This window comes from Scomber scombrus, chromosome 11 (assembly GCF_963691925.1).
Source record: "Scomber scombrus chromosome 11, fScoSco1.1, whole genome shotgun sequence".
Taxonomy (NCBI): Eukaryota; Metazoa; Chordata; class Actinopteri; order Scombriformes; family Scombridae; genus Scomber; species Scomber scombrus.
In genome coordinates, this window is record NC_084980.1 from 8,479,358 (window position 1) to 8,503,022 (window position 23,665).

The window sequence follows — 23,665 nt, forward strand, 5'->3', positions numbered from 1 at the left end:
AATTTATAAAGAGACCCAACATTCCCACATGAGCAAGCATTTAGCGACAATGGCAAGAAAAAACTCCCTTTTAACAGGAAGAAACCTCAGGCAGAACCAGGCTCAAAGTGGGCGGCCATCTGCCTCGACCGGTTGGGGTAGAGGGGAGAGAGAGGAAGAATAGGAGAGAGAGAGAGTAGCACATTGAAAATAAACATTGAAGCTAGAAGGTCCGGGACTGGAATCTGTCATCCGGACGTCTACAGGCCCAGATTGCCTGTGAGATGAGAAAGCACAGACAACTCCGGGGAGGAAGTGTAGGTTACTGAATGCATTAATAGTACATGAATGTTATTGGATATAGATGGATGGATAGAGAGAGAGAGGAGGAGAGAGGAGCTCAGTGCATCATGGAGGTAGGAGTCCCCCGGCAGTCTAAGCCTATAGCAGCATAAACTACTCGCTTCTAAATCTTTTGTTATTTCAAAATATCATTGTCCATGTCACAATAGCAACATTTGAAGGGAATAACTGCCTTTTTCTCTACTTTTTAGGCATAAGCAATAAGGAAATAACACTTAGTACCCAGGAACTATTACCATAGTGTTAGCTGTAGAAAATTGGTGCCAAAACGCAGCAACTTGTTAGAGCCCATTGAGGCTTCTGAGTACTTCTCACATTCTCCAGCAATAATTGGAGCAATTACCTGTACTTGCGCTTGTGAATACAATACTGACTGTGATTTAAAGACGCTACAATCAGGGGAATGATGACATCAGGTGCTTAAAAGAAGCCGCTAGTAGAGTTTTGCTGATGGCGGCAGAAAACATTGTGTCTGTTCAGCTCTGTGAACTTTTAAAAAAATATATGGAACACCTTTTAAAGCAATGTGACTACTTGCTATACAGTACAAAAATAAGGATCAGCAGCTAGAGGTGGTATAAATAATCATAATTTAAAAGTTTAAAATAGTAAAACCACAAAATGACATTGAAATGTTTGGAGAATGCCACAAAAAAAAGCATTTGTCTTTCAGTCCAGTTTATGTTACATGCAGTCTTAATATGCAATATGGTTTGTATGTCAACAGCAATTTATTGTTTACTTGTTCAATTAGACTTGTGAACTTATTTAAGTTATCGTTATATAATTCAAAGACATTTTAATGAATGATGGTTTATATTTGAAGTGTGCATGGTTATATTGTGGACTGTCATTTGGCTCATGGAGGAAGTTTTTATTGTGTCCTCAGCTCAGAGCAGCCGTTGGGCCTCATTGACTAATATGTGCGCAGAAATATTCTCACTCTCCGCACAAAATAAGTGCTTCACCGTGCGTATGTTAGTGAATCAGAATCATTCTAAATTAACAGGCGCATGTCCGCTATCTGCAATCAGCATACCGCCAGATCTGACAGCCCAGGATGAGAGACTGGCAGCAATTATTGGACAATTATCATTAAAAGGAATATGTTGAAGGAATGAGGGAGAAAGTGATGACATCACTGTTTTCATAAATGTTAAGATGATATTTGTAATTTCTTGTGTCTTTTGTAATTAACGAGTGCAATTCACCAGAACAAGATTGTATTGAAATGAAAATAGCATTGCTGCTTGCAAAAGTGAATTAATAAGGCTAAGAATATGCTTTGTAGGAACGGGTGATGCATTGTGTGTGTGTGTGTGTGTGTGTGTGTGTGTGTGTGTGTGTGTGTGTGTGTGTGTGTGTGTGTGTGTGTGTGTGTGTGTGTGTGTGTTTGTGTGTGGAAAAGTGAATTATTTGACAAATGTAATAAGTATACAGTTTGTAATAAGGCATTTTAACTAACCATCATTAAACGCTGCATTAAGGCGTAGAGCACTGCAGCCCTCCCATTATTTATGCGTACGCATGGTCTGAGGAAGTTCTGAATTTGTTCACAGTGTACAAACAAGTTCATATGCATGGTTTAAGCCCAGATTCATTCGTACATACTGTTTTTATGAATAAGGCCCATTTTCTTTTGTGCTTTTTCTTGTTTTCTCCACACCCGCTCTGCATTCAGTCTCGTTAGGCCTGCTCTTGCCACTTTGTTCCTTGCTGTTTCATTAGTTCAGTTTGTATCTAAGTGCACAACTGCAGTATTTATTTAGATTGAACTGTAGTGTGTGCTCCCCCTGGGCTGAGAACACCTCTTTAACAAGGTCTCAGTCTGGTTGTTTTGGTTAGAAACAAACTATGTTACGGTTCGTTTGTGCCGAATCTCCGTCACCCGACTGAAGGCAGCAGGTCTTTGCATAATGTGAAACAACAGCTTGTTTGCGAGACGTTGCTTTGAAGTGCGTTCAAATGAGACACTTTGTTCAGATATTGTGGCTTGGTATGTGGCTCAAATGATGACTGCAACTATATATAGATGCCAATTCTGCCAGCATCTCTATTTAACCAACTTAAACTCTACTTTCTCCGCCTGCCCCATTTCTGACCATTGGCATCTCCCATGCAGCTGTTATTGATACACAACCTAAATAAAGATATTCTTTTAATTACATGATATTTGACACATTTAAATTATAAATACTAACCTCTTCAAATTCATAACCATTCATCATCAACTCTACTACTGCTGTGACATGTCGCATATCCAGCTGGAAGTTGTGTATTGCCAGTTTATCATGCCTGGTATCCTCCATATACCATTTGTTTGTTTCCCAGTATGGCCACCTGGTAGAAAAGAGAAGACATCACAAAAGTTTATAGATGGTAGTTCCAAGTTCCACATGTTGGTTCATCCGACATAAGCACAGTCGACAAGACACAGGGACAAGGGACAATCACAGAGAGACATACAGGAAGGATTGGGATGAGAAAAGCCTGTTTTTGTTTCTTGTCAGAGTTTCTTTATTCTGGCAGTTACCTGCAGCTGTATCTAACATTCAAACACTGTCTTGCCTCAACACAAAATAAAAGTGCTACAGTCAAAGCCAAGTTGAACAAATCTTTCCTCCTCACACGGAGGCAACTGGATGCAATAAACTGCTGCCTTTATAATCCTCACACAGCATTGCTTTCATGCGTTTATGTTTACAGCTTTTAGAAGCTGAGATTGCCTCTGGGCTGTGGTACATTTTATTCTACTTCCCTCGTCCAGAGAACCAATAAAGGCTCTTTTTAGTGTTTGTGTTCGCAGGTGTGTCTGAGCGTGTTTCACAGACACAAGAAGCGCTGCAGTTGGGCTGGCTTTTAAATCTAAACTTTGATAAGGTCACCGAACAGATTCTCTGTGGTTAATGTTCTCCTGCAGGTTCTCTCTGGTGCCCGGTCTACACCCTGACTGGATGCTCATGTTGTTCTTCGTTCACACTCATCTGACTGTGACTGTGACTCTGGGCCTGCTGCTTTTCCCAAAGGTAATGCTCAGTACCTACAGTTTAGTGGTCTGATAGTTAACAGTTACAGTCTATGGTTTACCTTTACAGAAGCAAATATTAGGGCTCTTCCACCAAATTCTTTGTTGAAAAGTTCATATTTATTATTATTAAGTTCCTGACTTTGGAAACTTATTCATAACAGAAGCAGCTCCCATAGAAAGTGCAGCATGGATGAAATCAGTGCAGAAGTCATGCTTGTCTTTCCCTGCAAGAGCATTTTTGGAAATTGGAAATATCTACTGCTGCATTACATATGTATATGCAAATGTTCATTATTAATCTTTAGTTCATTTGATATAAGCGATGTGGGACACACATTCACACAGGCACATTTGCTATCATTGCCTTAAACTCATTCAAACTGCGACAGTGGTTATTGTAATTTAGCTAAGCACTCCCACGAGTGTCTTTATGTGCAGTCTCTCAAGTCTGATGGAAAACATTTAATTCTCCCGCTGTGTGAGAAATGCAATACACCATCAGCGCTCTCCGTTCTTTCATTCGTTCTTAATTAGGCACCTCAGAAGTGCAAGTCAGTTGATTACACTGGGATAATTAAGCACAGTGGGAGGATGTTAATCCCACACAGCGTCTGTTCCTGAATCTGGGCTAAATATTTGGTCTCCTTTTGTTCCCATATTTGTTAGTGAAGCAAAGCTAAATCATTTGGCCGTGAAAATCAAGCTGAAATGAAACTGCTCTTTGCAGATCATTCACTTTCATTTATTGTGTTATTGTAAAAATGCAACCTCAACTTTTTATTACTGCGCTCAGGAATTCAAGTGAGGAGGAGATTAGTGCCTGCAAACCAGAATTACATAATACACAATTTCCACAGTTCAATTTCTTCAATTTAAAAATAAAACAATAATCAAGGAACATTTAAATGGAAGTGAGCAGCCTGTATTTGTATGTGAGTATTCAACTTTTAACTGTGAGTAACTCCTTCACACTGACTCCAAAGCACTGATGTATTTAAATGGACACATCATTTCTATCCCAGTCAGAGCTTAGTCAACTGAAAATGTTCAAAAAACACCCATATTGTATGCATGTCTGTGATGTGATTAATCATCCAAGAAGCCCAGGGTGATAAAACATCTCAAAACAAGAAGTACACAATGAAAACATTAAAAACACATCAATCACAAAGAGTGGGAAAAGTTTTAAGTTGCCCAAAAGGAATATTTCACCAGAGAATCTCCATCATATATTTCTATTAACATATACTAATATACGTTTACTGAATGTTATCATCATTACTATGGACAGCTAGCAACAAGAAGCTTTAGCCAGAATATATTTAAATTCACATTCTTGGTTCAGATGCCTTGCAGTCATATTTGATATGTAAAGATATAAAAACTTTTCCTATTAAGAGGAAGATTATTAATATCTGCTCATCTGCTCTTCTTGTGGTTCTTATGTGTTTCCATGCCAGTGTTTTGATCCTCGGAAATGCATTGCCACCGGGCCATATTGGCCTGTGTTAGACTATTCTGGTTTTTAAAGATCTCTGTGTTTTGAATTGCTTGGACACTTGATCATATACAGTAGATAATGTTGGGTGGTTGTAGGTCTGAACTTGTTCGCTCCAACAATAAGTCTCAATTTAGAAAAGGTTACTTGAAATTAGGGTTTATCCCTCAGTTTGAAGCCTGTTGAAACTGTTAAATCATTAATTGAGACATTCAATGCTATATTAAGGAAAATAATTCATGAAAGCAATATGAATCTTCTACAATTTGCCTTCTTCCTAACTCTGCAATATATATTATCAGGATGGTGTCCTTTCTCTCAGTTAAACGATTTCAATTACAGGCATGAAAGCAATTTTTTTCATTTCCCAAGATCTACATCATTAATTATTTTGCTGCAGGAAATTATTATTCACCAACCCCCACCTCAAATAACCCCCTTGAGTAACATATTAATTTTGTCATAGAATAAATCCATAGGCCAGAGATAATGTTAGTTGAGAAACTACATTTCAGACTCGACATCTTTTTCTCCCCCTTCCCACAGGATCAGTGATCTTTAACGTTTCTCTCCATCTGTTTTAGTTCCTGTCCAAAGGGACTCAGGCCAGGGATGATATCGCCACCGAGGCCTATGAGGAGGAGCTGGACATGGGAAGATCTGGCTCTTACCTCAACAACAGCATTACTTCGGCCTGGAGCGAGCACAGCTTGGACCCTGAGGATATACGGGTGAAGTAGCATTTAGAATAGCACAATCTTTGGCCTGCCTGTGGTTTATTCAAATATGGATTGCTCCTGCTTCTTCCTCAAGGAAGCACTTAAAGAAGGTGTCAAACTTGAGATAGGTCCTATCTTGTTTGTATTAATAGCAAAATGTTCATGTTTTTCTAAATAGGAAAATATTTTTGTCATGGTAGACACAGTTTAGTAATCTTTGTAACTTGCTACCAGATTTTTTTGAGCAACTCAAAAAAGTGCACAATATGTCTCTTATTAAAACCTGGAAGTTGTTGTCCATGATTTTCAACCTTCTTTTTATTTTAGGATGAACTGAAAAAGCTGTACGCCCAGCTGGAAGTCTACAAACGCAAGAAGATGCTAGCCAATAACCCTCACCTCCAAAAAAAGCGCAACTCCAAGAAAGGCTTGGGTCGCTCCCTGATGAAACGAATTACAGAGATCCCAGAGACCATGCATATTCACCGCCAGTGTAGTCGTGAAGACAGCAGTGAACATGGCAGCAACCGCAGTACCTTAAGGAGAAACCCATTTGAGCCGAGCCATCATGGTAAAATCATCGTGCCTTAAAACTAGTTAGGGTGATAACACAGCATATAAATTAAAAGAACTTATCTCTGGACTTCCAATTTGAAATGCAGTATATGACCAGATTTTTAGATAAGTTACTGTAAAGCTTGCAGGATTTCTGTATTTTTTGTGGCATTTGTATTTTAGTTACAACGTCCATACAAAATCAGTTTAATGTTGCCTTGCTTATCTGCAATCATGCAGTACATTTCTCATTCAAAATATAATCAACTTTTATTACTGGTTTATTGGATGGAGAAAACCTATGTTAGTCATCTCTTTAGTATGAATGAACCATTTAGAATATTAAGAAATAGAAGCCAGATCTCTACAGAAAATGCATGTAGTGATTATATATCTTTTTCAAAGCAGACATTTTAACTTGTCACATTGGAAAAACACAGGTGTTACTAAAAATATTAATAATGATCATTCCTATTTAAATGTCCCAGTAGGCCATGACAGTGAACCAGCATGCAAAAACGCCAGGACTATGAAACCGAAGCAATTAAATTCGATTAAGCCATCTGGTGTAAACTTTATTATTTACACCTACTGTAACGTGTCAAAATATCTTCCTCGAAAACATGTAATAATAACTACAAACAAGAACAACAGAAAAACACAATGTGCTGTCTTATAATATTGGATGTCAGCTCCACATAAATAGAGACTGGCCTTGTGTGTGATCATACAAATGTAGTTTGTGTCATTTTAAGTAAGTCAACCTATCCCACTTTCATGCCAGTCTATTATTTCAATCTCCCCCCAGGCAAATCTCGGGATGACTCCCTGAAGAACAAAGTCATGGGCTTGAAGAAGTCCCACAGCTATGACCATGTTTGTGACCAAGATGAAACTGGAAGCCAAACTGGCTCGACAGCAGGAGACAAAATGACTCCTGTTGGAGGAGGTGGGGAAGGATCTCTTTTGGGTTCCCTCATTAGCCGAAAACATTCCAAGAAACAGCTGGAACCAGCTGCGACCCCTCCGAGACTGGAACCAGCTGAGTCCACCGAGTCTGTTCCACTCTTCTGGAAATCAGCCAGCGCTCACAACTTAACACATGAAAAGAAACCTGTCCACCTGCGGACCTCCATCATGCAGAAGTCTCTAAGCGTGATTGCCAGTGCCAAGGAGAAGATGCCAGGGCTCACCAACAAGACGCAAAGCGTGGAGGATGCCAGTAAGAAGGGTCTGAAAGGACAGGAGGGGAGGATGCTGTCAGGTGTGGATGAAACACCTGAGCATTATCCCAAGATGATCATCAGCCAGTCAGTGGAGTATTCCAAGACACCTATGAAGATGGGCATCATGAAACAACAGGTACCTTTTTTTTTCAAATCTACAACCCAAATCCTAATTGATTCCTATTCGGAAATGGGGGAAAAGGAAGATATAATAGTTAAAGCATCAGTTACTCCATTGACATTAAATGAATCACAACAAGTTTCATAGTTTTTAAATGTCAGGATTTATTCACCTTTGCACCTGAGTAAGAATGTATGGTTTACCTTGGAAATAATAATTTGGGTGGTTTAAACTGCAGCTCAACAGAACATCTTGTTAATGAGAAGGAGGATAGTGAAACAGTATATCTGGGAGTCAGTCTGGACCAGCGGTAAAAGAAATGGCTGATGAGAATCCCACTCATATTTAAGCCCAGGACCAGGACTTTGCTTAATCATTGGCAACCACCACAGGCATCCCAGTGGGACTCCCTCACAGTATGTGGCTGTGCTGTTGGAACGCTTTGCCAGAGTTTAAAACCCATATGCTTAAAGGAGCTAAAATATTCAGTAGAACGGGGAAGAACTGCATAGGCGGATGATCATCTTCTGTGGGCTCGTAACTATGAGCAACTCCTTCACACACATAGTCACTTGATCCATTTGGAATATAAAAATATTGATCATAGCAGCTTTAAGGTCTCACAGGTTGCACATGGTGTATGACATCACATGCAACAACCACAGGAAACACTGCCAAGGTAAAATATCCTTGTACAAAGACAGGGTTTATGACTATCCCAAATATTACAGACCTTTATCATAACGTGATCAAAGGTCCATACTTATTGTGTGTGGGTATTGTGATGACAACTGAGCCATCTCAACGACAGCTAATCAAACTCCATCTGGTGATAGAGACTTTTAAGTGTAGTTGAAAGCCTTTGAAAAAGCTATTAACTTTTTTACCTGAATGTCTCTTGGTTTTAGACAGTTGGTCAGGCAAAGCAAGCAATTTAAAGACATCAGCTTTAGCATTTGTTATTTGTCATTGTTCATTCTGACTTGAAATGTGTCATTTCTCATTTGTTTATAGAGTAAAAGATTAATTGATGAATCAGTTAATTCCCAAAATATTCAATAATGAAAACAATTGTTAGTACAGCCCTATTTATCACTCTTATCATTTGATAAATACATGATATACTGTAATGGGAAGATTTCTTTTTTGACAACGATGGCTCTGTGGTACAGTTGAAAGCTCCAAAACAAGTAAGTGGGCATTGATTTGAGATTGTTTTATCAGCAGTTATTTTATTGCTTGATTGTGACAGGTGAGTGGCAGCCAGCCATCCATTTGCTCCGAGACAGGGAGGAACCTCTACGATGTGTCCGAGGTTTGTCCCTGGGACCTGGAAGAACCTCAGACCCCCTCTGAGTCAAAGACCCAGAAGCACGTTTCCATCGCTCCTGGAGAAACGACTGCAGGCCGGAGAGGCAGCAGCTCTGGAAACACCAAAGGTAGCCGGTCCCAGCAGAGGCAGAAAGCAGGGCAGTCTCCTTCCAACAGACGCCGCTCCAAAGACAAAGGAGGAGACGAGGGCAGGGAAACACGTAAATCTCGGCCACCCAGGTCACCTCTGCCTCTCAAACCGGACGTGTGCCCCTGGGAGTTCGATGATCAACCCATGCTGGGAGGAGATTCAGATTCCATCTCCCCAGACAGGATCAGGCGTAAAAAGAGCGTCACACCCACTGATGGAAAACCCAAGGCACTCCACTCAGACCACTCCAAGTCCACAGGCAGCCTTTTGCAGCCTCCCTCCCTGATGGTAGAGATCTGCCCTTGGGATTACGCCAGCCCACCTTCGCCTAAGCAAGAGAAGACCTGCAACAGCCCCACCACACACAAGAAGAAACGGAAAGGCTCCTGCTCATCCAACCACAAGGTGGAGAAGGAGAAAGCGAGGGAGAAAAGCAGAGAAAGGCGGAGCTCCTCCAGCAAGCCGCCGTCGGAGAGGAGACGCGTTAGCCAGTCGTCGGAGTGCGGCGGGTCGGTTTCTGAGAGGCGGAGGAGCTCCAGCAGAGACCCAGAGGTGATGGAGAGCAAGAGGTCGGAGGTTTTCTCCAGGGAGGCCGAGCCCTCACACACCACCTTTGGTCAGACTAAACCTTCACCAGACAAGAAGAAAGAAAGCTCTTTGAGTACCAGTCACAAACCTCCAGTCATCAGCGGTGCACAAATGGCTGATGTTTGTCCCTGGGACTTTCAAGAGCCAGACTCCGGGGAGAGGGCGTGATGACTGGTGAAGACTGGTGAAGACTGGTGCGACGATTGTATTTTTTTTGTATCCACAGAGGACAAAGGGATGAAATGTCTCCATGAAGAGAACCAAAAGATAAAGAAGTGACATTGATAAGAAAGCTCACTCTGGGTCACCTTGGTGTAAGAGATTTTGCAAGGAAGAACATTTATTCTGCCATCCATTGATGCGACCCAAACATGAGTATTTGCTAAAAAAAAAAAAAAGTTCTCGTTGTTACGTTGCGGTGAATGCAACCTTGAAGTCACTTTAAAGTAATTTTTAGTCTGCACTTTTGCTTGCACATTTGTCAGAGGTACATCGTCTGTTTTTATCACATGGTGTACATCAAGGTAATTTGAAAATGAATCATACCTGTATTTACCAGCAGATCAGACAATCGTTTGTCCACAGACACAGTGAATGCTTCACATAATCAGCTTATTGAATATTCACATATGTTTCCCCTGTCGAGCTGATGAAACTGATAATCTATGTTATACAGTTAGCCAGTGCGACCATATCAGATACTGATGATGCACAAAGAGACAGAAGGAGAAAAAAAAGACCTAAGGAAAAGAATGGGATATGAGCTCTGTAAAGCAGGACCAAAGCCCCAGACACAGCTGTGAATGCTCCTTTAGGCCAAATACATAATTCATGGAATGAAGATGATGTGTTTGATTAGAGAAACAGTGGAATGACAAAGGATTGTTGTCCAGCTTTACTTTTAAATGAAGAAAAATTGTGTGTTTCAGTTAAAGTCCTCCATATACAGTGCAGTGTGTATACATTTTGCAAAAGCCATTGCATGTTGCAAACTACCAAGCATCCAATGACTAAATGTTTATTGGTTAACTTGTACTCAAATATGACAGTGGAACTATTGATGTTGTTGCCTATGATATTTGTCTTCTGATGTACCACATGTTGCTTTTGAAATGTTGTGCATTTATATCAATAATGTACACAGATGTTTCAAATGGCTCACAGTTACAGTTGAGCAGTACTAAAATATCCATGAGACTCTTCCTTATGTTTACATTTGTTTACTGTTTACTCCTCTCGAAGTGGCACATTTAATCTGTTTTTGCTATGAAAATCCCTTCTTTAAAAACACTCCACAACACAAAAAAATGTCTTTCAAGAGCGACTTAAGGACCAAACATAAGGCTGAGTTGGGTGGATGATGTGAAAAATGCATTTTTCTATCACTAAGTTCCCCAATTTACATCTGCTTGAATGCAACTTCTTTCAAATTTTTGCACATGTTCAATTGCTTAAACCACAAACTATGCATGACCAAAGCTTTCTTTTGCCACTTTCTCTCTAATGGGAAATGAATAATTTACTGTTTGAACATCATCTCCAATAAAAACATTCAGCCATTCACACAGACGTCAGCTCAGCTTCTTTATGGTTGTGTGTGCATGACAGTGAAAATATAGGGTTTGTGGTACGCTAAAATTCACCTGAAGGAATAAAAAAAAACTATGAATATAGCCTACTATGAAATATTTAAAGAGGACTTGACAAATGTATGCTGCACAATGGATTTTTCCAAATAAAGATGTCAGATGTTGTCATGTATTTACCAAGAAAGAACTTCCAGTTTAAACTGTGTGATAATCTGTTTTGCATTATTCAGGAAACAGCATCCATAAAGCGAGAGGCCTGATAAATATACACGTCTCACTACTTCACTTTATTTATCCCTGGTAAAACTTTCACAAGCATTTTTCTACCAGATGGTTTTAAATGGAACGTTGTAACTTGCCCACTAAATGTACTTTTTGCTTGTTATACTGTAAAGTGTTACTCCAAAAGGTTACAAGCTGTTGTAGCATCCACATGGGAGTATTTATATATTGTACATTCATATTGTGTTGCATGTACATACGGTAAATACCCTGTTCTCAATTCTGAATTAAATATTTCTATAAAACCCCATTGTCACTGATTTGACTCTCAGTTTGCTTTAGGACTGCAGATTATTTTGTTCTGTAAAGTAATGTTAGTTTGAGTTTCACACTAATGATCCGTATATATCTTCATCAGCTGCACGTTCAAATCAGCTGAATTAATTGTATGTCTATGTTAACTCTTTCATTGGAGATCCTTTTTTGTAGGCTGTACAACACTGCCACCAAGTGGTAAATATGCAGAATTGTGAATGGCCTCTTCAAGTCTAGACTATTAATGTCTTGATCATCCACTAGGGTCTTAATGAACTAATTAACTTCTGCACCTAACACTTGTATGTATTTTGTGTTTTATTCTGCATAGACTAAGGCTGTATTTCGGGTATCCACTTTTGCAGAAGCAGCTGTGTTCAAGCTTACACTATTCCATTACATTGCTGCAAAAATCCTGAAAGTAGCAGTAAGATACTTAAAGCATGAGCAAAAGTATTCTTTTACTCTACTTAGATGAAAAAACCTGTCAGAGTGTGTGATGTAGTGTAGCTCAAGTGACAAGGAAGGTGGTAGGCAGGCAGACTCAGGCTGTCGTTTGAATGAGTAAAAACTGATTTATTCAGTCTGGCGTAACAACAAAAAGAGAATGTGTCCAAAAATGAAAAGAATACAAAAACTCAAAATGAAAGTGGCTTAACTCAAGATACTCAACTAAGGCATGAACCCGTGCACACAGCTACACTCTCATCCTCTGACCTCTACACCTACATCTCTCCCCTTAAATAGGCCCTCCTCTCAATTAGGCAGAACCATTACTGCAGGGGTGTCCCCTCCCTCTTACCAATTGGCACTTAACAATGCTACTTGTATCAGTCAACACTGTTTACCACCCATCATTTCCTTATAAGCCAAAACAAGAATAAATCAAAGACATGAAATCAGCCCTTTAACTAAGTAAAATAAATCCCCCATGCTTAGTCCAACTCACTGACATCACCAGTGTATACATACAGGAAGTAGTTGGGCGGTTCTTCCTTTTGTTTGGTAAGCACATGGTAGGTATGGTAAGTAACAAAGAAAGACAATGCATCACTTATGAAACTCAGAACTAAATCCAGTAAAGATTAACCTTATACATGTCTGTTTTACTTTGACCAAAAGTTTGCTGAATGTAAATTGTAACCAAATATAATGCAAAACAAACAAACCCGGGATAGTATCTGCATATGATTACTGGTAAACTAATGGTTTAAACAAACCAGTGTGTTGCATTGGTTTATTGTATTAGATGCATTAAAGTGCAAGCAGCATTTTAATGTTTTAACCAGGTGAGTTGGGTCTCAGTGTGACTACTTTATGGCTATTTTAATACATAATAATGCATCATAGTTATGTGTAATGTGTCCAGCCCATAGGGTATTTCTAAACACCAACATACGGTTGCAGGGGTGAAATACTTGTCAAATACAGAACAAAACATCTTACATTACACTGCAAACAACGAGCTCTCTCTTCTGTACCAGGCTGAACAAATAAAATCAGCCACACAAAAGGTTCCTTTAATGAAACACAGCTCAAGTTTCTTATAATCATTCATCCAGAAAAATTAATCAAAAATGAATGACATTTTATTAAAATTGTGTAGCCCTTCAATCATCATATAATGAGCAATAAAACATAGAATGGATTTCGTCTTCAGTCTCACCTAAATCACAATACAAACAGAGATTTTTATCTTCAGTTAGAAAAAGTAAACCTGCCTGTTTCTACAGCTAATGCATAGTTATATACATTCTGCTTCACATAAGGCTCCACACTGTAGTAGGCTAGTTTTTCTTTAGACAATATATTCTTAATGTAGGTTTGTACCATCATAAACAGGCCATGTGTGATTGTACATCAGGAACAGTTTGCACTGGTCATCATGATTATTACACTATAATCTTTTATTGGAAAATGAAAAAAAAAGAAACCATCATACAACGTAAGGATTTCAGCAAACTAATCTAGGGTGTCCATGCAACATGTCCCAGTTTATAATCTATCCAGTGAACCACTGTGCAGGCATAATCACCAGTCTGTTTCACGGTTGAATCATTTTTATAATTTATGGCATCATATTTCATGAACTGGTCCTTTAAGATTTTGATCTTAAAAAGTGAATAGTAAAAAGTACAATATTTTCCTCTGAAATGTGGAGGAGTAGAAGAATAGTAGTAGAATAAAATGGAAGAACTCAGGAAAGTACCTTAACATTGTAAATTAAGTTCAGTACTTGTGTAAAATGCCCACTGCACCATTTATTTTCCCATTTTTGTCGCGCAACAAACATATAGCTTTAATTACAAGGCAGAATTAGTTATTCTACTAGTAATCTATTCTTCCCCCCACCACCTCCACCCACACTCAGCTCCATCCTGCTAAATAAATAAGCGGCGGTGACGTCACCCTGCAGCACCGGACAGGGCTGAGTCCCCGCAGGAGCAGCTGATCCGGGGCTTGCCACGCATCACATCAACCACAGCATCAACATCCAAACACACAGCGCACAGCTTTCACATCTCCCTATAACTGGAAAGACCGGTCTGGACTATCATGGGCAACGTTCAGGTAAGAAAAAAACTTGATGTACCGCAACTTCTGTGACCAAGATATTAACCATAAACCAACTTGACTTAAAGAGCGATTGATGAGGTTAGGTAGCTGACTTGGTACGCATGAGAGTAAACCGTGGAGTGTAGGTCAGGACACGGAGGCAGGTTTTTCTTTCTCATATTTATTGCAGTAACTCTTATATAGAGGTCACAGGAAGGTACATCATTGGTAGGTGTGGTCTATAGGAGACAGAATAAGAATTTAAGCTGTGAATTGACACATTAACAAGGCCTCTAACACAATATTGGTAATAATTATAATATGATAATGATGATATTACTACTCATAATAAAAAAAGTGAGAAGGACATACATTTTGTACGCCAAGAGTAACAATATAATGACACCCAGAGTAGCACCAGACAAATGATGGTAAAATATTAAAATAGATGGTAGATTTGCTTCACTCACAAGTGAAAAATGGTAAAATATTATATGAACTAAAATTTGAACATTTACTAACCATATGGCTGTTGGGGGGAAAAGAAGTAGATTTTGAACCCTGATATTGGTCACAAAAAGCAGCTTACTGTCTTAAACTGGAATGATGCACTCTTTGCACAGAGTTTAACTGCGTTGTAAGGTAGAGTATGCAATGAAGAAATAGGAGCATGTCCACACATATACACACATACACACATATGCAATCGTCATCAGGGATAAGGTAAGTCACAATGAAGGGGAATATTACCAACCTTTAGATTATTGCAAAAAAATCACACAAAAAACCTTAAATTGCCTCCAAACAGTTAGTTTGAAGCAGAACTTGCGCAGTTAACTTGAGCAAAGGGAGTGTGCCGAGGAGGGAGCAGCAGCAGCAATGTGGAATTTCTCAGAAACGCTGATCAATAAGGCCGCATTGTATAAAGCAGAGGGTGGGCGAGGAGAGGAGGCTGCCGCCGCTGCTGCTGCTGCCCCATGACTCAGCAAACACACACTCAGACAGACTGCACCCTTTTCCTGCTGAGGAAATGACCTGGGAGTAAATAAACCACATTACTTTTTTCCCCTTCAATTTAGTTCTTTAATCTGTTTGTATGGAGTATATTATAACTGTAGCTTTACATTGAAAAGTATGTGTAAACACGTTTGACAGTGGTTAATTTGATACTTTTAGCAGTTTTATCTTAATCCTGTTCGTTTTTAATCTGCAGCCCACCATAGTCCCATATGAGGACTTTGATGTTACAGCTGATATCAAGGCTATAAGAAAAGCATGTAAAGGTTTAGGTAAGTATGTGTGATGTTTTCTCTCATTCTTCTATCAGTAATTGTGTATCATATTATTTTTCTTTATTCATTCTTTAAAGTCTCTGTCTGATTTCTGTATTTACAGTGAATGTTGGCTATTAATGCTGTCATTCATTAAATCTTGTATGTCTTCCCTAAATAAGGAATATAGATATGTAATTGATAAGAAAACACATTTATTTGCCCAAATACTTATGGGAAACAAAAATCTTGATCAGGATTATGCTCAAGAAGCTGAAACATTACAGACTGATGACACATCATGGTAAACATCGTACAATAAATGTGCAGCAGATGGCATTTGTCCAGTACCTATTACTATTATAGTATTACTCTCTATATTACTCTATGATTACACATAAGATTGAAAATACAATTACATTAAAAACACCATAAGGTTTTATCATAAATATGTGTGACTGGCAGACATTTTCATAAGAGTGACTTTCCAGTTTGAGTAATAAGCATTTTTATTTGACTGATTCTGAGGTCACCTCTTTATATATACACTACTGTATACTCTCCAGGAACAGATGAAGAGGCCATCATTCAGATCCTGGCCAATCGTTCTGCTGCTCAACGCGTGGAGATCAAACAGGCTTACTTTGAAAAGTACGATGATGTAAGTACCTGCCACCTTCTCTCTTTCACACCCACTCAGACAAACACACACACACACTGAACAACCATGCATCTTTTCACCTCTTGTTTGTTCAGGAGTTGGAGGAAGTCCTGAAGAAGGAGTTGTCCGGCAGTTTTGAGAATGCCACCATGGCCATGTTGGACCCTCCTCGTATTTACTTTGCCAAGGAGCTGAGGAAGGCCATGAAGGGGGCGGGCACAGACGAAGCTGTGCTGGTCGAGATTCTGTGCACAGCAACCAACCAGGTTTGTCAATAGTTGATCTATCAAAGTAAAGATCAAACCGGCTCTGTTGTGGTGTCCATTTAATACTGCTTTAGAACAAAGTATAGTTAACACCAATCAGACACAATATTAAAACCACTGACAGGTAAAGTTGATTATATCATAACAATAAGGGGCGAACACAGGGACATGATGGGTGTTGGAAACAGGAACAACGGGCTAGTATAGTGACTTGAACCACTTTGACCAAATTGAGGGCCAAATTTCAATGGCTAGACAACTAGGTCATCTCCAAAAGGGCAGGTCTTGTTGGATGTTCCCTGTAGTAGGTAGTCAGTATTTAACAAAAGTGGTCCAAGGAAGGACAATCGGTAAAACGGCAAGAGGGTCATGGATGCCCAAGGCTCAATGATGTGGGTGGGTAGCAAAAGCTAGCCCATCTGGTTCAATCCCACAGAAGAGCTACTGTAGCATAAACTGATGAAAAAGACAATGCCGACTATCAGATGTCAGAACACACTGTGCATTGTGTATGAGGCTGCATAGCTGCAGACTGGTCATAGTGGCCATGTTGACCCCTGTCCCCTATTGAAAGTGCCTACATGCTCTGGGTAATGTTCTGGGTCCTGGCATCTATGTTGATAAGAACAATTTACTTAGTAAGACATTGTTGCGAATAAAGTACACCCGCTAATGGCAAATGTATTCCTTGTTGGCAGTGTCCTCTTTCAGCAGGATAACGCTCCACACTGCAGAAATTATACAGGAATGGTTTGAGTAACATGAAGACACCTTCAGGGAGTCCATGCCTCAGCGGGTCAGTGCTGTTTTGGTGGCACAAGGGGCCAGGTGGTTTTAATGTTGAGGCTGATCAGTGTATAATAGGTTCCAGCTCTATTAATGATTAACAGGATATGAAGCATAAATACGTTTTACCAGTTACAATTACAATACAAATAGTAACAATTTATAAATCCTTCTGTAAAGTATCATCAACTATGACTTAACATTAACTGGTTTCACATTTAGTTTTCGGGTTACTTAACAAGTGGTATTTATTACTTTCAGTTTCAAAGGAGCATTTTTCTCCTTAGCTTCTAGCTGTTCACTAGCTAGCTTCTTCTTGCTGGGCAGGTGTAGCATGTTTTTAAGAGCTATTTTTGCTGAAAGCAGCTGCCTGCCAAAAACAGCGTTGATTTGAGCGATGAGAGTGAACAAAAACATGTAAAGCTGGGACTGTAAAACCAAAACAAAGAGCTGAAAGATGCTAAAATGCTCCAAAGAGCTGGTATGGACTGTAGAGTCAGGTGACACATTTCATATTATACTTGGCCATTTAATCGATTACTGATTAAAATACTGATTAGAGATCTTCTGTCTCCCTACAGGATATCCTGAGCTACAAGGAAGCATATGCCCAGGGTAGGTTTTCCTCTCCGCTGAGTCATACTCAAGCAGCTATAATTTGATGTTCCTCTCATACTGGAAAGTGTGGTCAGTTGACAAGCGCATGGAACAGCAACATTTTTATATTTGTCCCAATGTTTTGGGTGTTTCAATTTTGAGAATGAATCATGGTAAAGTGAGCTTTGTTTTCCTCACTTGCTGGTCATTTGCTAATGATGTAAAAGATTTAAGGAGGCTTTAAAAGTAAAGTAGTGGCTACTTGTGGCTTACAGTGCATGAGCGTGACCTGGAGGCAGACATCGAGGGTGACACCAGTGGAGACGTGAGGAACCTGTTGATGTCACTGCTGCAGGTAAACACGGAATATTTGAAGTTTATTAACCATGAACAATACACACAGTATTTTATGTGGATGATGACTTTCAGTACTCAAAGCAGCATCCCAGAGTTGCCACACTTTTGAAGCACAATTCGATACAATTCAAGTGTAACTCCTGTAACTGGATGTAAGCCTTTAAGACAATAAGAACAGCACTTTTCTTCCTTTGATACTGCTGACAGAATTGTTCCGCATGCTTTAATTCGCCCACTGACACATTCTTCACACATCACATCACTGTTTGGCATGCTCTGGCCTCTATGCCATCGCCATCCCGTCCAGCGTTCCCACCCTCGCCTGTTTCCCCTCGCTTTTCCTTCCCCTAGAAAGAAAAGACAAACACACTGTGACTCATGTTGTAATGACCCCAAATATGTCCTATTAATGTGTAGCAGATGAATGTTATCCCATTATTGTTATCCCTGAGATTATTTTTGTAATCTATATCTTTGACCTTTCTTCCACTTGCTAAATCTTTTCCCTCACCCTCTCTCTTCACGGATCACCTCCTTTATCCATCCTCTTAACTTTTCTGTCCCCTCATATATCTCCCCTCTATCCCCTTCTTCTCCTATATCCCTTTTTATCTACAGGCGAGCAGAGACGAGGGCTTTGAGGTGGATGAGGGTTTAGCCGAACAGGATGCTACATCTTTGTTTGAGGTATGTTCTTAGAAGAGGTCTGTGCTGCAGTAATTCCTTCCAATTAGAGCTCTTTTTTGTAGTTTGCCCTTAAATCACACTGATGTTTGCAAGGTAATGTGATTTGAGGATTAAGTGTGTAGGTGTGTGAGCCCAGGATGACTGGTAAGTCGCGCACCCCATCTCAAGTATAGATTTGATTAAATCAAATCAGTTGTTTTTGTGGTACTGCTGCACTGTGACTTGCATTACAGTACAGGATTATGGCATCCGTGGGTAATTCACAATTAAGGTGAATACAAAATACAATTCACTGAAAATACATTTTACCTTTTTATCATATCATAATGATACTTATAGTCATTCACCTTTTTAAAGGATATTTACATCAGTACAACAGGATTGTTACAACTTGAAGCAAATTTTAATAGTTTTGTCTGTAATGATGATGGTTTTGATAGCATTGTATTGCTTGCATGGTTAGAGCTTAGCAATTAAAGGTGCTATAAGCAATATTTTTACATTAACAATGGATCAAATGACTTTGTATAATGTGATAGGGATTGCTCATAATGATGAACCCATCACCTTGTTCTGCAGTGTCCCTCAGCTTTATGGAGCTTTTTAGTATCTTTAAGTTATTGTTTTGGTTTTACAGCCCTGTGATTTACAGTTGTGGTTCATTCTCGCTGCTCTCTTTGTATCATTTCCAGTCTCAGCAGGGAGATATTTTTGTTTAAAAAAACTGCCAGATGTACAAAGTTAGCACTAGCTGGTTAACAGTGTAAATAATATATATTAATATTGTGTTTACAATATGTTTCTGCTGCCCCAAGTGGCCAAAAATCAGATGACAATGTTTAGTGGGAATTATGGTCAAAAGTCTCAAAATAAGATTCAGATTGTAATAAAATGTAATTACCCTTTAATGTAAAACTGTACTAGCTCCTCTCATCACATGAGCCTGACTGTTACTATGTCGATACTTACAAATGTGTTCTTTTTATTTTGTCTTTTTGTAACCATCAGGCGGGAGAAGGCAGGTTTGGCACAGATGAATCAACATTCACCTTTATCCTCACACACAGGAACTACATGCAGCTTCAGGCCACCTTTAAGTTCTACGAGTCGGTAAGTAATGCACTCAACCTGCAAAAAAAAAACCCCAACACAGCTTCTCTTTCTTTTTTCCCCTAAGTAGTAATACTAGAGTATGTTCTTTTGTGAACTCATTTTCTTGCAGCTTTCAGGAACAGACATTTTGGACACTATTGACTCTGAGGCCACAGGAACTCTCAAAGACTGCTACATCACTCTGGGTAGGTTGGGAAAGGATTGTACACAAGCCAATAAAATATCAAATCCATTTTAATTTACACATTTCATAATACCTGATGCCTTTGTGTATTATTTACAGTAAGGTGTGCTAAGAACCCCCAGCTCTACTTTGCCCGACGCCTTAACGCTGCTATGAAGGGAGCGGGCACTGATGAGGAAACACTCATTCGCATAGTCGTTGGCCGCTCTGAGGCAAGTGTGTGTGTGTGTTTGTGTGACTGCACAGCCAATAACTTTACAAGCAGCATGATAGTCACATTTGGATGCATGCCAAACAAAAACAAGAATTTGTGTATTTTATAAAGATGTTAGCTGCTTAAGATTAATCTTTTCTTTTGCATGCTCACTCTATATATCGCACAGGCATCATGCACTTGTTTTGTAAAGTAATCTGATGTGTAATCTGATGAACCTCTAAATCTGCTCCTTTGATCTTCCAAAAGAAAACCAGAAATGAATACAGTCACAGAATTGTATAGTGACTGTAGTTTTATGTGTTAACCGACAGATCGACCTGGACACAGTGAAGGACATGTACCTGGAGAAGTACGATGTTCCCCTGAAAGATGCCCTGGATTCTGAGTGTGGTGGAGACTTCAAACGCCTCCTCATTGAGATCCTGCACTAAAACTTCTCACTGTCCTCCTACTGGCCTTATTTAATGGTTTCATCCTGTCTCTCCTCTTTACCTGCTCATCCCTCCTTCTCTGTCCTCATCTGTTTACTCTGTACATTAATTTCACTCATTCACGGTGTGGACTTACTAACTTTCTAAATCACTTCTCTCTTTCACTTTTACAGATACCTCTCTGCAGCATTGACCAAAAATCAACTCATTGTTATACATTGTTTGTAAACTTATATTTATTGTCTTCACAAACACATATTATCTGTTTAATAATATGGCAGCATTGTGGATATGGAGCTTGTGCAACTGAGCATCATGCTAATGTATCCACCACATAGATAGTCTTAGTCCAGTTCTTTATTCACAATCAGCAGCTTTACTGTGTCTTTGTATTTTCTAAATATATGTAATCCACCATTTCAGGCTGATCCCAAAACTATAAACATAACTTAAAATGTATGTACCCTCATGTATTATTTGCCACTTTTAGCATCTTTTTGATTCATCATCCTCGTCATTGTTACTTCTTTTCGCCTCTAAGATGCCTTTCTTAAGATAATAGTGATGCAATTTCCTTTCTCCTGCAACACTCAACACTTAAGTGCCGAATTATCACATTTGATCTCTAATATCTGAATGCACCAGAGGATTAATTACACCTGGAGGTATTTTTACCCTGATATTAAAGGCCTAACATGGTGATTTTTGTAGTCACATCCCAAAATGCTATGTGGGATTTTTAACTGTTTGTAGTTTGATTTTTCATCACAGCTAACAAGCCTCCTTGTTCGCACATTAACACAACAAAACTGACTTTTTCCTGTTGTCACTCAGTTACTACAATTACAATCAGTGTAAAACTTCAACCACTGTGCATTTAAGATGATTAGATGATGACATGGTTTTTGCTCTGTAACACCTGAAGTGAAATCACTTTTAATGGCCACATTGTCTGTTTGTATTTAAACTAATTTATTTAAATCCAAGGTTACATAAACTGCTATCACATACTGTTGTATTGTCATATAGTAAATTATACACTAAACTATAAAAAAGAAGTAATAATTAACATGTATTGACATGACAAAAAGTGGTGTGTGATAATAAATTTTAACTGCACCAAGAGGCAATGTTGTATTCTCTATAAACACTGTAGAGGGCAGTATTGCATCACTAGGAGTATTGTGCTTTTCAAGAAACAAATGACATCTTATGGAATTAAAGTGAAATTGATTATATAATACATAATGATATACTTACATATAGATACCCCCCACCCCCACCCATCATTACATTTCCTGTTAAAGTGTAGTGTTAGAGAGTTGGGATGGGCTAAAATGTGTTTTTTTCACTGCTTTAGGTAGTTTTCATTAAGGTTTAACATTATGTATCTGCAAATTGCAATTAGGACAAAGTGCAAGACACTTGGCTTGATAATATAATATACAGATGCTTTTCATGCATATTTATGCATGTAATGTCCTGGGAATGGAAAAGGCACTGATTGGCCCTCCCACACCATTGATTGTAGTTGGGTACCCTACACTGCACAGTCTAAATGCACACATGACACAACTATGACTTGTCAACAACAACCCACAGCACAGCAGCGCCCCCAGCTTCATATCTGCTATAAATGCATTGCCACTGCCTTATTACTGAACTGTGCTAAGATGAATAATAAGTCTACAATGATGTAGTGTCGACTAGTGATTTTGATAGCTAATTAATCGGCTAATTGAATTCTCTGTAAAACTCCAAACACAAACACACACACACACACACACACACACACACTTTTTGGCCCCCACACTCCTGAATTGAGTCCAGTGCCCTTGATCCCTAACTGAGCAATAGTGAGTACTCCAAAACATTTTGACTTACTACTGAGCAAAGAAAGTGTGGGACGCCTCTGGTGAGATAGAAGAAAAGAAAGGTTCAAAACAAGTGAGAACTGCTTCCAGATGCATCAACACGGGAGCAGCAGATTTCTTACTTTCTTTCCCATGTTCTCTTAGTTTCTTTCCCATTTCTTCTTTTTCCCCATTCATCCCCGTGTATATTTCTGTCTCTCTGCTGCTGTGATGTTCAATATCAAGGTCAAGGTTTGGACCACACCTCCTTTCTGCACATTTTTGCTACCTGTGTATGTACAGTCTGTGCACCATATGGAGGCCAGTCCACCAAACTCTGGCAGTCTGTCCTCTCTGTGATCTGCCTTAGATGTGGATCAGATTTCATTCAGTGTGATGGTTTTGCAGACCACATTCTGTATAAATACTGTATATTATTATGTTACATTACACTGTATACTATATGCAGTCTATGGTGTAGATGGATGAAAGTATGTTGTATAAGGCTCCTATCTGATTAACATTTGTCTCAATAGGTAGCAGTTTTTGGAAGGAAATCAGCCCTTTTGCATCCTTTTTTGATTAATTTCTTAATAAAATCTCTACACAGTGATGAAGGTTGGAATACAAAGTGGTCCGTAGAATCCAGCTGAAGCTGCCTAACAAGCCAGTTGGGCCATCACCGAGCAGTTACTATAAGTAGATGGTCGGGTGATGCTGCCCATTTTCTGCTGTTTGCTTGGGTGAGGGTACAATTCAAAGACACACAAGTGTTCTTAAGTTACTATTTATAAGTTACAAAAGAAACTAGATAAGCAGGGATGATGACACTGTCTATCAAACCATTGGGATCAGCCATAGCAGTTTACCGTAAGTGAATACAGTAAACAGAGAGCTGAGATGAGCTGCCAAGTATCTTCTGTCTTGGGTGAGAGTTGAACTGAAAGGCAGCTTAAAGGTACATTAGGTCAGGGTTAGAGATATGATGCTATATCATAATGGCACAGCCTTAACCCACTGG

General features: G+C 39.3%; 2 protein-coding genes across 2 annotated transcripts in view; both read left to right on the forward strand.

The window, feature by feature from the left end:
- gpr158b (G protein-coupled receptor 158b) overlaps nt 1-9,707 on the forward strand; it is a 60,168-nt gene extending 50,461 nt beyond the window's left edge. Inside the window, exons 9-13 of the mRNA XM_062429326.1 lie at nt 3,263-3,368; nt 5,453-5,599; nt 5,915-6,158; nt 6,951-7,504; nt 8,742-9,707. Of these exons, the coding sequence (XP_062285310.1) occupies nt 3,263-3,368; nt 5,453-5,599; nt 5,915-6,158; nt 6,951-7,504; nt 8,742-9,707 (2,017 nt within the window). The remainder of the gene's footprint in view (nt 1-3,262; nt 3,369-5,452; nt 5,600-5,914; nt 6,159-6,950; nt 7,505-8,741) is intronic.
- Nucleotides 9,708-14,151: 4,444 nt separating this feature from the next.
- On the forward strand, nt 14,152-21,903 carry LOC133990554 (annexin A13-like). The gene is made up of 11 exons (XM_062428902.1): nt 14,152-14,236; nt 15,435-15,510; nt 16,059-16,153; nt 16,249-16,419; nt 17,787-17,820; nt 18,078-18,157; nt 18,778-18,846; nt 19,855-19,956; nt 20,069-20,144; nt 20,243-20,355; nt 20,672-21,903. Exons 1-11 carry the CDS (start codon nt 14,222-14,224, stop codon nt 20,789-20,791), a joined length of 951 nt encoding a protein of 316 aa, XP_062284886.1. The 5' UTR covers nt 14,152-14,221; the 3' UTR covers nt 20,792-21,903.
- Nucleotides 21,904-23,665: the final 1,762 nt, after the last annotated feature.

Excerpts from the sequence above, each read along its gene's own strand:
- LOC133990554 (XM_062428902.1), top strand. Across the intron at positions 15,511-16,058 it reads AAAAGCATGTAAAGGTTTAG|GAACAGATGAAGAGGCCATC; the intron begins GTAAGTATGTGT and ends TATACTCTCCAG. Across the intron at positions 18,158-18,777 it reads TGTTGATGTCACTGCTGCAG|GCGAGCAGAGACGAGGGCTT; the intron begins GTAAACACGGAA and ends TTTTATCTACAG.